This window comes from Eptatretus burgeri, chromosome 2 (genome assembly GCF_056783735.1).
Source record: "Eptatretus burgeri isolate ZD-2024b chromosome 2, Ebu_testis_v1, whole genome shotgun sequence".
NCBI classification, from domain to species: Eukaryota; Metazoa; Chordata; class Myxini; order Myxiniformes; family Myxinidae; genus Eptatretus; species Eptatretus burgeri.
The window spans coordinates 45,051,263-45,067,461 of record NC_140962.1 but is presented as its reverse complement, the minus strand read 5'-3'; the positions used below and the strand labels follow the sequence as shown (position 1 = coordinate 45,067,461).

At 41.5% G+C, this 16,199-nt stretch overlaps 1 protein-coding gene across 9 annotated transcripts in view; it reads left to right on the top strand.

Moving 5' to 3' along the window:
- LOC147031950 (TRAF2 and NCK-interacting protein kinase-like) overlaps nucleotides 1-16,199 on the top strand; it is a 219,144-nt gene that overhangs the window by 123,888 nt on the left and 79,057 nt on the right. For 6 of the 9 annotated variants that reach the window (XM_085869193.1, XM_085869194.1, XM_085869190.1 and 3 more), the window contains exons 14-15: nucleotides 1,584-1,694; nucleotides 11,133-11,219. In XM_085869193.1, coding sequence (XP_085725319.1) covers nucleotides 1,584-1,694; nucleotides 11,133-11,219 — 198 coding nt within the window. The remainder of the gene's footprint in view (nucleotides 1-1,583; nucleotides 1,695-11,132; nucleotides 11,220-16,199) is intronic. The other 3 variants (XM_085869192.1, XM_085869191.1, XM_085869196.1) reach the window with 1 other exon arrangement.

The window sequence follows — 16,199 nt, the reverse complement described above, 5'->3', positions numbered from 1 at the left end:
TTACAAGTCCCAGCATTTACATTGCAGGATTCCTGTCCCCACGTTTTCCTGTCCCCCTGTCCCCATTAGGTTTGTTTTTATTTCATCTTCGTAACCCGGTTTTTTTGTTTTGTTTTTATTTTCGGGAGTGATTGAGGCAGCTGTCAGTTGCCTACACAATGCCCAAATAAAGGCATGTGTCAAAAGAACGTGTTTCATTCCTGGAAAAAGATTGCCCGTTGGGCGGGTACTCTGATTGTATGAATAAACTGCCTTTCTGTTTGTTTTGGAAGGATAAAATATTGTTATTTTTATGGTTCTTGGGCTCATGACACATTCTAGGTTTGAGGTTTCGCTGTGCAACACAGTGGGAAGGTAACACGTTTTAGTTGAATAATTAAGTTATACCTTGTAGTTATAAGTTTCTCAAATGAATTAAGCAACACATTGTGTGCATTCCAGCAAGTTAGGGCCAAGCCTCATTGTCTTGGTTTTTAATTGAAGTACCGTACTTATATTATTTAATAAAGCACAGATTCAGCTGTTAGACATTCCTCGTGTTGTAGAATGGAGGATTTGCTTGCCTCTCGCTGATCTCTAAATCCTCCAAATTAGTCGATGCTTCCTGGCGGCTTCAACAAAAGGCAAAATTAAAAAGTTAGAGGGTTGGCAACTCATAGATCATGTTAGATTGGCTCAGGTCTTTCACAAACCAACTGGACAGGTCTGACACTCGAGATTGAGCTCTTTTGGGCAATACAGTAATTTGAAATTTGGCCAGGGCACTCACTGGCCATAACTCGCCTATTTGACCTTCTTCAAAGGACACTGAAGAAACTTTAACATCCACCAGGAGCAATTCTCGCAGATGGGACACCCAGCTTTAACGTACATCCCTGGGACGGTGTACTTTGTGATGCAATAATCTGCCTGCGAAATGCCAATCCAACATTTTATAGTCAGTTTGTGAATCGAATCTCGATTAGGCAGCTCAAGGGTACGTGCACTTCCTCTGCACCACTCAATTGGACACTTGGAATTTCTACATCAGATAATTATTCATCTTTTTTCACTTCACATGCTGAAGTGAACGTCCATTAAGCAGTGAAACATCACCTTGTTTTGCTTTACTGTTCAGCATTGTATGATTCCAGAACTTTATCAAAATAACAATCTCATCATTGAGAAACTTGATGCCATCCTAAGTTTTCAGTTGTTAGGTTACAGCAAACATTTTTATCAGTCTGAGTATGCCTTATGCACTGCCGAGTAAGGCTTGCAAGTGGGTAGGAATTTGTTCATCCATCGTTTTTGATGGGAAGAGCACAAGTGTTATTATTATTATTATTATTATTATTATTATTATTATTATTATTATTATTGCAGTGAAACTCGGTGTTTAATGATTCTTTATTCATTTAATTTTTCAAGACAGGATACTTCTGAGATTAAAGGTTTATTTTATTTTATTTTATTTATTTCAAGGACAGAATCTCATAATTGCTTCATATTTTTTTCACCTCACGGTGTGTGCATTTGTGTTTTTGTGAATTAATGTCATGCTCATTGCAATTATCCTCCACTGCTGAACCTTGACCCCACAGAAGCAGCAGCGAGAGCGAGAGCTTCGCCGACAGCAGGAAAGGGAGCAGCAGCGCAAGGATGCCGAGCGGAGACGGAATGAGGAGCGCCGTCTTGCCGAAAGAGAGCAACAGGTATATGGGACATTGGATGGGTTCACCATGTCATACACATATTCACTGGCTCTCATGGAGAATGCAAGTACTGGAAAAAAGGGACGGGCAGATTAAAAGAAAGAGAGAAAGCCTTTTTATTTTTAATAACAGATTAAAAAAGATCTGATAAGTGGATAAGCAACTTGCAAAAATAACAAACATGATGGTTGAGCACCAGTGTTCATAAAACCATAGAAATATAAGTGAAGTAGAATGGCCACGTCTGTCATTTCCTGTAGCGGCACACATAACTCACGGTGGCCATCTTGGAATATGGAATCGCTACTGTGACGTCATTGATTGAGCACGTTTTGCGTTGAACATCCAATCTGTTTTCCATCCAAAAACATCCAATTTGAGGAATTATGGCATAAATATAAACCCGAACTGGCATTCTTTACCACTCTTGATATCAGATGGGTAACTCGTGGAGTATTTGTGCCGCATTTCACTCGCTATTATTCGTGAAATACATCCGCGTAAATACTCCACTTGTGGCTCATCAAATGTCAACGGTGCTCCACAACGCTCATTAAGTTCTCGTTCTCTCTCTCTCTCTCTCTCTCTCTCTCTCTCTCTCTCTCTCTCTCTCTCTCTCTCTCTCTCTCTCTCTCTCTCTCTCTCTCTCTCTCTCTCTCTCTCTCTCTCTCTCTCTCTCTCTCTCTCTCTCTCTCTCTCTCTCTCTCTCTCTCTCTCTCTCTCTCTCTCTCTCTCTCTCTCTCTCTCTCTCTCTCTCTCTCTCTCTCTCTCTCTCTCTCTCTCTCTCTCTCTCTCTCTCTCTCTCTCTCTCTCTCTCTCTCTCTCTCTCTCTCTCTCTCTCTTTCTCTCTCTTTCTCTCTCTTTCTCTCTCTTTCTCTCTCTTTCTCTCTCTTTCTCTCTCTTTCTCTCTCTTTCTCTCTCTTTCTCTCTCTTTCTCTCTCTTTCTCTCTCTTTCTCTCTCTTTCTCTCTCTTTCTCTCTCTTTCTCTCTCTTTCTCTCTCTTTCTCTCTCTTTCTCTCTCTTTCTCTCTCTTTCTCTCTCTTTCTCTCTCTTTCTCTCTCTTTCTCTCTCTTTCTCTCTCTTTCTCTCTTTTTCTCTTTCTCTCCATAGATATATATATATATATATATATATATATATATATATATATATATATATATATATATATATACTGTATATACAATGGGAAAGCCATCAAACTGCAAATTAAATAATAGATCCGAGAGCAGCTCTGATGGTTAGTTTCAAAATAATCGGCCCAGTAATAAGAGAGGAGGGGCAAAAAAAACTGAAATGCTAATGGATCGATGGACATCGCCACCTATTTTGTAATGGCTCTTTTAACCTTACATTATATTGTTGCAGATGCGGTGTCGAGGTTTATTACGAGGGAGGTCCTTGGACCTTTATAGCTTTGTGCTGCTTTTGCTTTTCTCGCTTGGGTTTGAATCCTGGCCTAGCTATAAACTGTCATCCCGGTGTTTTACAGACTGGGTGATTCATCAATTTGTGTGCCGTCCCTCAGATGGACGTTAAACTCTGCGTCCCATCACCAGCATTAGTTGGTGGACGTTAAAGATCCCATGGTGTCCTTGGCGAAGAGTCGGAAAGCTTTTGCCGGCACCCTGAGCAAATTACAAATTCTTGCCCTAACCTGAGTTGAATGTCACGCTTGACCAGCCGGTTTGGGAAAGATTTGAGCCAAACTTCCCCTGGCCAACCCAGCAAGTACGTGGGACTTCAAACAATGCATAACGTGATCTTTCACCGGTCATGACTCTTCAATCATTTAACGATGAAGATTTGAGGACGATCTGATGAGGGGTTTTGCTGTGCTGTTTCAAAAAAATTATGGGAGAAGCTTGCTTGGGCCACTCAACCCCTCGGGCCCCCGTGGCAGCATTCTCACCTGACCCCCCCCCTTCTCATCAACCTTGATACTACCCACCATCAGTCCCAATCAATCAAATGCAAGCACAGTCTCACTGGCTTTCATACAATCAACGGTGTTGACAATAATAGCTGCTCGGCCTACCTAGTTGTCGGCCACTGACATAGCAAGGCTGCTTTGCCTCGCTGAATAAATCATGCAAATCAAGCTCAGAACGGCTGAATACAGATAAACATAGAAATTATGAATAATCACGACTCACTTCTGGAAGCTTTGACCGCGTTATTTTGCTCCGGTTTGGTAGTTTGTTCAGTTAATCGCAAAATATTCTGCTCCACTGCTGCTACGTGACTTCCTTGAAGGCACCTTCATCATACATATTCCAAGATGGCCACCAGAAATTTTGTGCAAAACATCGGAACGATGATTCTGCTCTGCTTGCATTTCTATGCATGGAACGACACAGAAATAAAGTGTAATGCAAATCTTGCGTTCATTGCCAAAGTTTTGCTCAACACTACGACATCCATATAGTATCGGGAGATATGTTTAAAAATATTCCTTCAAATGAAAACGTTTGGCAAAGAATCTTGGTGAACTTAACAGCCTCGAAAGTAGTTTATGTACAAAAGGCATCAGTTTATTTCTCTTTCTTTTCTTCAGTTCTCTCCTCTTATTCTGTTTATTTTGTTTAACTCCTTTTCTTTCTCATGCTAGTCCATTTACAATGGTTGTCTAGCATCGGCATCGCTTCAAATATGCTTTAAAATATACATTTCTGGTTGTGAAAACCAACGTAGAATACAATGCCGTTTTACTTGTGGTACCTACTGCAAGTGTTTGGCCAGTTGTCACGGACAAAAACAACATGCGTGCATTAAGAAGCTCTGCGAAATAGTGAATCAAATTTTGGTCACAGCTGAAAGCTTTGTATGGAAATGGTGGTAGATCAATAAGTTTCTATATTTTTCCAAAATATTTGGGAAACATACTTCTTGTTACCCCACCTGTAAGTATTGCTAGTTTCTGTGTACATTATGGATGCCTTTTATCAGTAAGCTTGGACAAAGTTGGAAAATGAAGTGTTAGGATTCATATTCTGCCATCACAGTTATAGGAAAAGCTGTGTTCTGGCCTTTACCATGGCCTGAAGAGAGCACTGACAGTTTGGAAAAGTGACGGACGAGTATGATTGTTTTGGTGCCGAGGCAAGATGTGCTTTCTGTGGCCAGAATGTTAATTTATACCAAGACATACTGTCTACCTGCGAGCAACTAATCGCACATTTGTAAGGTGTGCTCTCTCTGCCCAATTTGAGGAATGAAAACGGAGCAGGAGTTATTGGAAGTGGAAACGAGGACACAGTCAGAAAACTTCAAGTGAGCCCTTCTGTGATTCACAAACTGCCACAACAATACAGCTTGACCCAAACTGTGTAAGAAATCAACTCCATTCCATGCAATCAAAACAATCCACTATAGTTGGAGACAGTCACTGCAGATGCTCTCAGAGATGCTTTGCAGGCTAGCGCTATACTTTGGTGGTCATAGTATGAAAACGAAGATGAGGAATACATTCATCTGAGCAGTGTGACCCATCCTTCCACATCACAGAACAAAACATGATTTGCTTGGGACTAACTTAACACGACAGCTGAAATCTGTCAGCAATGGTCTTCATTATTGTTTACCGATGAGTCACATTTCACTTCACATGTTTCCTTGCGTGCTGACATGATGGCAAATTTTTATTTGACCAATCATCCAACCGAGGGCCACATAATGGTGTCAGGTGGTCTCTTGTATCACTACAGTGCCTACATCATCATTAAAAAGTCGATTGCATTGTGACACCACAATAATATAGGACTGCATCCACTGGACCTTCCATGTCGATAAATGATATATACTTGAAAAAAAAAATTTTGTTTACATTGACGAGGCTCGTATGAGAGCTAACACACAACACACAGCAAAGGGGGGTGGGGAGGGGGCATGAGACAAAAGGGGCAGGAGAGGGGAGAACAAAACAGTGGGGAACAGAGCCATTAGGAGATCTGTGGAAGGGAGAGGGATGGTGGCAGGGAACACGGGGTATACAAGATGGACATTACAGGGACTTTCAGGAAGGAAAGCAGGGAATTTGAAGGAGGTGGGTTTGGGGTGGATTAACGGGGGTGGAAAAGATCGAGGTTTTGGATGGGGGAAGATAAGAGGTGGTGCTGAACAGCTGTTTTGAAGGCCTGGAGGGAAGAATGAGGTTGAAGAGAGTGTGGGAGTTTATTCCAAAGGTGGGGAAAAAGAGGAATGAAAGAGTGAAGGTGAGTAGTGATTCGTGATTTTGGTAGTTTTACCAGAAGGGGGTAGTGAGACCCAGAAGCTTGAATGAAAGGACATCTTAAAGAGGATTGTTGAGAAAGTAGATGTGAGGGGGGGGGGGGGTTCTAAACGGTCTTTTGAGAGAGACATAGTGAGAGTGTGAGATTTTTCCGGATTGAAAGACACGTTCCACGTGTTGGACCAGTTTGTGATTTTATCCAGATCTGCATTGAGCGAAGAAACTGCGGCCTGTCAGTCTGAGGGATGACAGATGGTACAACAGAGGGTGGAGTCATCAGCAAAGAGATAAAGAGGATTTTCCAGAGAGTTGGAGAGATTCTTGATGAAAACCAGAAAAAGAACAGGGCTCAGAACGCTACCTTGAGGAACTCCAGCCTGGACAGGAAGAGGGGATGAAAGAACTCCATTTAGGGCCACACGGTGACTATGACAGGAGAGGATGTCTGCGAGCCATGAGTGGAGATGACCTTGGATATCATAAGAAGAGAGTTTGGTGAGCATGGCAGGCTGCCAGACTGTGTCAAAAGCACGTGATATGTCTGGGGATATGGCTCTGATTTCATGTCCGGCATTGAGGACTTCCATCCATTGTTGGGAGAGCAGAAGCAGCATATCCAGGGTAGAGTGACCTGGTCTGAAACCAAATTGATGATCGGAAATCAAGTCATTGGAGGAGAGGAAGGATTTAATATCTCAAGTGATGATGGATTCCATAACCTTGCTGATGATTGGGAGAAGATGATTGGTCTGCAGTTTCAGGGATCTGTTTTTGCACTTGTGCATAAAACACCCAAATACTCCATGTAAGTGTTTTCAATGACTTCCTGTAGCAATACAATCATTGGAATTGACTCACCAGCATATTCCCTCGATGTGCCACACCCATCCAGTCCCTATGGGACATGCTCGCCAAACATGCTAGTGGTGATCCCCTTTGCACCATGTGGTTGTAATTTGTAGATGACCCCAAATCAGGAACGTATTTTAAACGTGGAATTGCTGGAACACAACACAACACAATGCAACTCCAGACATTGGGACATACTCTGTGCATAGCGTTGGTGCTGCCTAACCAGTCTCCTTGACTATTAGACACAATCCTAGATGGGTCACCACTCCGGCACAAGATACCAGCAAGCTGGCACTCATTTTGCCGACCTCGGAAGGATGACAGACAGTCAACCCCATCTGGTATTAATTCAACAGCCAAGGGGGATTTGAACTCAGGATCTGAGGATTTCAAGCCCACCACTCTTACCACTAAGCCAACACCAGGCATACAATACAACTGCGAGAGCACAAAGCGGGGAAACACACCGACAGTAAGATAGAGGGACAGAACAGAGTGATACTTGGAGGAAGAATGGGAAAGGAGAAGAATGAGAGGTTGAGGGAATGTGGTGAGGAGGGGGGTGGCATGACAGGGGGGGGGGGTGAACAAGTAGGATGTAATCTCAAACCCAACAAGGAAAGGGTTTGAAAAATCAGGAAGGGAAGACAATTAGTCTTCATTAGGGAAGACAAGAAAAAAATCAGGAAGGAAGACAAGGAAAAATCAGGAAGGGAAAAATGGAATGGTGGAAGCAGGGAGAGGAGAGAAAATACAATAACCTGAAAAGCAAGAAGTGGGCTTGCGGAGGGTTAATGATGGTAGAAAATATCATGGTGGTCGATGATCTGAGGAAGAGATGAAGAGCCGTCTTGAAGCCCGAGATTCCTAGAAGAAGAATTAAATTGAACAGACTGAGTAAGTTTGTTGCACTGTGGGGAGAAGAGAGGAAACATCCATCCATCCATCTATCCACCCATCCATCCATTGGGACCATACTCTGTACAGAGCGTTGGTGCTGCCGAAGCAGTCTCCTGGGTATTGGGCACAATCCCGGACAGGTCGCCACTCTGGCACAGGATACTCGAATGGCTCAGTCATCCCGATAAGTTGGTACTCATTTTGCTGACCTCAGAAGGATGACAGGCTGAGTCAACCCCACCTGGTATTAATTTAATGGCTGGGGCAGGATTTCAACTTAGGACCCAAGGATCTGAAGCCTACCACCCTAACCATTAAGCCAACACCAGTCTTAAGAGAGGAACAAATGAGTGGAGTTCAGCAGTGAGCCCTGATTTTTGGAGTATCATCACAAATGTTTTACTGGTGGAATGCTGCACCCTGGTGAAACCTGGGGGAATATGGGATGGTGTGGAGACAGCGTGTAAAGGGCAGAGTATTTGACACCAAAAAGGAGGTAGTAGATTAGAGGGAGGCCACAAATCTGTCTGTGATGCAAGAGTAACAGGCCTGGAGTTTCCATTTCATCACAGGAGATTCCAATGATTTTAGAACCTTTGGACTACATGGAATCAATATGTGAAAGCTGTCAAGTTTATTGCAATTAAAACATTTTCCTTTTCTTTTCTTCTCTAAACACAATGACGACAAGGATTCACATGAACCTTTGGAGGTATGCACCATGCTAATCCTTTTGTTAATGCAAATGTGGTTATTGTAAAACAGCAGTCTCAATTAGTAGCATGTACTTTATATTCCAGGAACTCAATGGAAGTTAAAATTGGTCAAAGTATCAGATATTGTTTGAGATTGGACATTTTGAAGATGGGCTATGGTTGTCACCCTGCTTTTTGCAGAAGCCTTTTAAAACAACTCAACAGCTTTATTTGTAAACACATATCATGGCTTGCAATGTGCAAATTTTATTGGAATAAAAGTTATTCATGTATGAAGTCAAGGTGCAGAGGCGTGGGAGCGCAGTTCAAGAACAGAATAGAAGGAAGGTGGCTGAGAAGTACTGTTGTACTCGCATCATGTCAACTATTTCAATCAATATCTCTCTTTCTCTCTCTCTCTCTCTCTCTCTCTCTCTCTCTCTCTCTCTCTCTCTCTCTCTCTCTCTCTCTCTCTCTCCCTCTCTCTCTCTCTTCCCCACCTCTCTCTCCCTCTCTCTTTTCCCAACCTCTCTCTCTCTCCCCCCCCCCCCACCTCTCTCTCTCTCTTCCCACCTCTCTCTCCCTCTCTCTCTCTCTCTTCCCCACCTCTCTCTCTCTCTCTTTTCCCAACCTCTCTCTCTCTCCCCCTCCCACCTCTCTCTCTCTCTTCCCACCTCTCTCTCCCTCTCTCTCTCTCTTCCCCACCTCTCTCTCCCTCTCTCTTTTCCCCACCTCTCTCTCTCTCTCCCCCCCCCCACCTCTCTCTCTCTCTCTTCCCACCTCTCTCTCCCTCTCTCTCTCTCTCTTCCCCACCTCTCTCTCCCTCTCTCTTTTCCCCACCTCTCTCTCCCTCTCTCTCTGCTTTCATTGCAATGGGGGAGATGTCAAGTTGAAGTATATTTCTTGGTTGACCATAGTGTTTAAAATAACTGTAGTGTTCCATCGACAGGACAATCAGTTTGTTGTGTTTTTCCCCGAGCTCAAAACATCAGTGTCACAAGTAACTCTGTTAACAGGCACAGTTCAAAATGACGCTTTCAAACCATTTATCGTGACAATGAACGAAATGATTCCACTCGCTTTTTCAGAGTGTATTATCTCAACTCTATGAGAGTAAAATAAGAATGGAAACCATTGTTGCCGAAGCAACATTACCCACTCCTTTCCTCTGCCCTGAAATGCCATCTTCTTCTTCTTCCTCTCTCCTCCGCTCTCCCTCCCCCCCCTTACTTCCTCCACCAAAATTCAGGCTATAGCAGCAATCTTACTCTGCCTGCTAGATTATAGCTACTGTCATGCCTTCATCCCTTGTCTGGAAATGCTCATCACATTCGTCTCAATGTCTCAGGCTGTTGTGTTTCTACTCAAGTCATTTGAGCAAGTTAAAAAGAAGAAATCTTATTGCTAATTTTGTTTATTCAGTCATTTAGAGGGATTGTAAAATAAAACCTCTCTGGTTTGTTCATTTTTCACATTTTCAGGTTTCATTTTTTTTTTGTCCTATATACTCTTCAATTCATAGAGTATCAAAATTGCCTCATGTGTTAACAATCGTTTTGTTTTCTACTGTGATTTGGAATGTGTGTTGTGCCAAAACCAATTTATCAGTCTTTCTTGATCGAGTAAGAAATTGTGAAAGGCTTTGTGGTTTGAGTGTCTTTCTTCACTCGAATAATTAATCTGACCACTTGATCCTGACTCTTCTTCACTCTTCTTCTGGCTGCCTCACTGTCACAGATTTCTTTTTCAACTTGCCTTGGCCAAACAGATTTGATGCCTTTTTTTTTTTCTTTTTTCTGTAAGATCAAGTTGTGAATACACCAGACTAGGATAATGCAAAATCCCCCCTACCCCCACCACCCTCCTGGCTGGCTGGAAGCAAAGGCCTGTTGGTTGGGGGTTTGCCGTTCCTGTGCTTTGTGCAAATATCTTATGAAACCCTTTCTTGTTTCTCTTCCTCCCCCTCACCTCTCCTGTCCCTAAATTACCACATTTGTTCTCTTCCTTTCTCTTTTTCTTCCTCCCCACCCTGCTCCTCTCCTCCCATCCCCAAAATTCTCATAACCTCTGTTCTCCTTTCCTTTCTCCCATTTCAAACAACACCTTGCGTCTGTCCGTAATTTGTGGTTTCACACATTCCCCCAATGCAATGCCTCTTATGTTGTATTGCATTTGCTTCTTGCACCATATATCATTCACCAATATATTTAATTTGTTCTACACCATGCCTCTTTGTCTTGGAATCCTAAATCGCATCACGTTTTTAATGCTTTGTCTCCTTGTGATGTTTTCATTCATATCCCTTCTTAATGAATCCCCACTTGGCTTTCTGTGACATAATCATTCGCATTATTCACATTCTCAATCCTTGACTATCATCGACTTTTGCGGTCTCCTATTTTTATAATTTTTTTTTTTTTAAATGTTCACTTTGCATGGCAATCCTCCATCTGTTGTAATCCTATATCTCAAACATCCTTTGTAAATCCAACAATCTCATTCCAATTCACTTCACGGAATTGCCGATTCCTCCATCTCAATTTTATTTTGACAAATCATTTTACTTCATGCAAACCATATTCGAATTCTTCAATGTCAACACCAATCCAATCTTTTGACCCCGATACCATTAACCCTTTCACCCTTCCCAATCTCGTATCCTCCATTTCATTCCGTCTATTAATGCTCCAATCCCACTACGCTGCACCTGCCCTTCCCTCCCCATCCCTCCCACCACCCGGCCCCTGCTTCCTGGGGAGACAGGAGTACATCAGGCGGCAGTTAGAGGAGGAGCAAAGACAGTTAGAGATTCTGCAGCAGCAGCTCCTCCAGGAGCAAGCTCTGCTCCTGGTAATGCCATGTTTACCAACTCGCACAGCAAGGAGATGTTGCATTTCATCTGAACTTTGCACAGTGATGCTGTCTTCTTACACATTCTCTTTTTCATTATTTTCCTTTTGTTGCCAGCTTGTTATTCTCTCCTAAGTCTTGTCCTCATTCTATATTTATTACTTTCACTTCTTTAAAAATAAATTCTCTTTTGTTTGCTCCTCCAAGTACTTGATTTTTTTTGTTCTTTCTTTTGTTTAACAACTCTTAATTTGCAATTCTTGCTTATTTATTCTTTTCTCCCCCTCTTACTCATTTACCCGACCTCCTTCAGCTTGATTATAATAATAATAATAATAATTATTATTATTATTATTATTATTATTATTATTATTACTACTACCACCATCACCGTGCCTTTCAGTTTTTAACCCTCCCTGCTCATTTGTTCCTTTATTTTATTTTTTTCCTATTTGCTCCTCCTCTGTTTGCTTTATTTACTTGATTTGCTTATTTTTCTTCTGTATTCTCCCCTTTTATTATGTGTTCATTTTGTCTGTTTATTTGTTTTACAGTTGCACATTTTTACCTCTCATCTCACAAATATGCCCATCTTATGTTTCCTTATTTACATCACTGTTTTGTAAAGCTTGTTCTTCTTTTTATACGTTATTACCTCCACCACCGAAGGTGGAAGGAGGTTATGTTTTCACCCCTGTCTGTTTGTTTGTTTGTTTGTCTGTTTGTCGTGTGCAGGATATCTCAAAAAGTTTTCGATGGATTCGGATGAAATTCGGTGGGCATGTTGTGTGTGTGACAAGGATGAACTGATTCGATTTTGGTGAAGATCCGAATCCGGATCTGGATACGATGATCATTTAATCGTTCAAGTGATTCTTCACCATTGAAAGATGGGGCCAAAAGCGATATCTCTCATGATATTTCAAAAATGTAATGGGCTCGATATGTTCTTGTTGATCAGGCATTATGTCTGCTCTATCGAGTGTCCTTGTAGTTTTAATTGTGTTTGCTACATGAAGCTGCAAGGAAATTCAGGAGATTATTCAGTACGCCTATGGAAAGAAAAAATTCCTGTTGATTGGTGAAAATAGTTGGCTCTAATCTTTCCCATAGATCGTTAAGAAAAATTCCAAATCAAATGATTGAATGGAAAAGGAGACAACTGTGGCATGAACATTTCTTGTTTATGAATTGAAAAGTTTTATGGTCATCTCTATGTTTCACTGTTATTTGCCCTCGATATTATTTGATTGTTGTTATGCTTGCGTTTCCTTCCTCATCTCTGCTTATTTTTCCACTTTTTTTTTTTTTTTGGTAAAATGTGTAACCATTACAAGTAGTTGGTTTGTGCATTTCAGAAGGGGGCTTTTCTTTATTTTACTGTTTTGTGTTAATTGCCCAAGTTAAATAGTAAACTTGAATTTTCAAGTAGCAATTGGTTATCTACATTCCACATGTAGCAGAGACGGACTGTTGTTTATCCACAATGATAACGCCCCTCCTCTCTCTTTACTCCCACAAGTGTATTTCCCTAAATGGCTGTAGACTGGTCTTGCTTATGAATATTAACTGCACTTATATATACATTTTTTTATTCACATGAAAATTATATCTTGGTTTAAGTAAACCATATTGATATGAAAATAATATGTTGGTATTGATATGAAGAGGCAAGCACGACTTCAAGGAAACATCCCAGAAAGAAGGCGCCTTTGAGGTATCTGTCGGACGAAGGGTAGGAAATATCTTGACTCTTGGTATGGGCACCTGGCCGATGAAGCTGAGGAAGGTATTCATCAAAACGACCTTAGACCTGCCTTCTGATCAATCCAGCGCATGTGTATTGGTTGAAATTCAAATAAAAACAAAAGCAGCATTCCGATCATGAAGGCAAGCGGCGCCCCCTATCATACCAATGAGAAAACCCTCAACTGCTGGAAAGAACATATGGAGAATTGCTGACATGTGTGGAGACTCCAATTTGTGACGTATTACACTGGCTTTTCATAAATGTTTGGAATTCTGCGCATGATCGAGCTGAGTGGAAAAAATTGCATCATAATCCCCATCTACAAAGGCAAAGGCCCCCGCTCCAACTGCAGTAGCTATCGCCCGATCACCTTGCTATCAGTCGCTGGGAAGGTTTTTGCTCATGTTCTCTTGAACTGTATTCACCCCCTCCTGCTACAACGTAGACGCCCCCAGCAATCTGGTTTCACCCAAAACAGGAAGACAACGGATGCCATACTAGCCCTCCGAATTCTTGCAGAACTTCATCGGGAATTTCATCATCCATTAAATGTGGCGTATATCGACATCAAGGCCGTATTTGACTCTGTTGACCGAACATCACTATGGAAGGTGCTGAGCGGCAATGGAGTTCCATCACCACTTCTCAACCTGATCCTGAACCTCCATTAACATACAACAGCCTGCGTCTGAGTTGACAACAACTTATCATCACCTATCCCCACGTCTTCTGGGGTTTGTCAGGGTTGCGTCCTTGCTCCCTCCCTCTTCTGCTGCGCCATGGACTGTATAATGTCAAGGTGTACAGATCAGCTTGGAATCGATGTCGGTAGAGAAATCATCACCGATCTATCTACTCTATGCACGTGATGCTGCCCTATTTGTGAGAGACCCTGTTTACTGTCCGGATGTGTTCAACCGCTTTGAATCGGTTGATAAAAGCCTCGGCCTTAAGCCCTCATGGCAAAAAACGAAAGTACAGAAAGTTGCCATTGGTCCTTCTTCCCTGCCAGTACCTATCTCTGGTGTAGTTGTGGAGTCAGTGGACCATTTCACCTTCCTGAGCTCCAATATTCATTCATCTGGATACTGTAGCCCTGATGTGCGTAGACGAATCGGCATGGCTGGCTCTGTCATGGGGTAACCAGACGATGACTGGAAACAGCACCAGCTTAGTTTACCATCAAAGCTCCGCATTTTCAAAACGTACATCCTACCTGTTCTCCTCTATAGTTGTGAGACATGGACTCTTGAAAATGGACCAAGACACTTTGCAAGCTTTCCACATGCGATGTCAACATCACATCCTTGGGGTACGATGGTATGACCAAGTTTCAAACAGGACTATTTGTGAGATCACTAGATTAGGCACCATTACATTCGATATTGCAAGGAAATGCTATTCCCTGTTTGGACACATCTGCCGTTTAAGTGAACATGTACCGGCTCATACTTCCTTGGAATTTGCCACGAATTTTTACCATGGTCTCCGACCCAATCCAACCTGGTGCCATCCTCAAGGCCGCCCAAGTCTTTCTTGGTTACGCCAGTGTGCCAATGAGTTTGGCCTGAGCCCACGGGAATGTTGGCAGAAGGCCGAAGACCGACAGTTGTGGGGGTCGCTACATCCCCTAGTTGGGTATGCGTATTCGTAGTTGTAGTAGTAGTAGTCGTAGTAGTTAAGTAAACAAACAATGGTGAAGGTAAGGCAGTTTCTTTTTTCTCACTAAGCACTAAGACGTGAGTAAGACGTGAGTGACTCACTAAGACGTGAGTAGTGTATTTTATATTGATAGTGAAATACTTCAAGGTGTAAAGGAAGCTATCACGTGTCCTCAGCATCAATTCTTTAATTCTGGAGATTGATCACCTTTCTCAACTTCGATCAAACTTTGTCGGTGTATGCCACCTGTTTTATTGTGGGACATTTTCAATGAACGAGGAGAGCTGAAACAGTTCGAAAGTTGGCAAAGTTGAGTGTGAAGGAGGATTTCTTTTATATTGTGCCTACAAAGATTAAAGAAATAAATAATTCATCATTAAAAAGGGTAATTATGTTGAAAAGTCAAACGGTTGTTATTGTTGCGTGTACTTTGTTTTATACACGTTTGGCTGAGAACATATTTTACATAGTTAATAATGTAAACACCAACAAATAAATAAACAAGCAAACAAGTATGATTTTGAGTCAAGGCTACAGCTTGTAGACTGGCCGACACTGTGACCTCCCCCCAGAAGCCTTAAAAAAAAACATGCAAAATTATTTCTTCAACTCTTTCATGCATGTGTGCAGTATTTTGTTCATGGTTCCTATTTTTTTTTCTTCTGTCATTGATGTTCAAATATTATGATGTACAGACTAATATACAATATTTTGAGCGATAAATAATTTGTATAGTTCGTGACCAAAGTAATTAGAAATAGAGAAATTATCAGAGCAAGTCAAGGCTGGTGTTGGACTGCATTGGCAGACAATTGGATCAATGAAAGTTGACAAAGGCTTGCTAACCGCCGTGGGAAGCAAATTAAGGCAAACATCGGAGCAAGAGATCACAGCAAAATGTCAAATTTTCTCACTCACCTTCTCTTGCATCGTATATTCGTTTGTGTTTTGTTTATTGCAATTGTTTTTATTTTCATTTTGAACAAATTGTGTAACACATTTTGACATCTTGTAATATTTGTTTTCACGGTAAATTGAATTTATTCTATTGCTATTTCAGCCTTTGTGCATCAGTCTTTTTTTTTTTTTCCATTGCCGTGTTGTTTGTTTGCTAAAGTAAATTAAGGTGTTTTGGACAAGTGCTAAGGAGAAGTGATTAGCCCTGCATATGACCTCTTCACCCAACTGTTCTGTTGCCTTGACTATGTAGAGATTGCTTACACGCGATCGACATTCCTGAAAAAGGTTTGCGCACATTTTCTTTGATTTATGGACTGCCTATATTGAGGTTGATGATTGAAGTGAAATACTTCAATTTCAATAGCAAGTTGTATTTGTAATCATCAAGAAGTATGTTGCTTTGTCCCAGTTTTGTTAGAATAAATGTGTGACGTAAAAAGGAAATGTACTGGATGGATGACAAGTGTATGCCAAAAAGAGTAGCAAACTGAATAAATTTATCAAACGATTAATCCCTTGTTATGTCGTACACTCGATACTGAAGAGTATATGTATGTATGTATATATGTATGTATATATATATATATATATATATATATATATATATA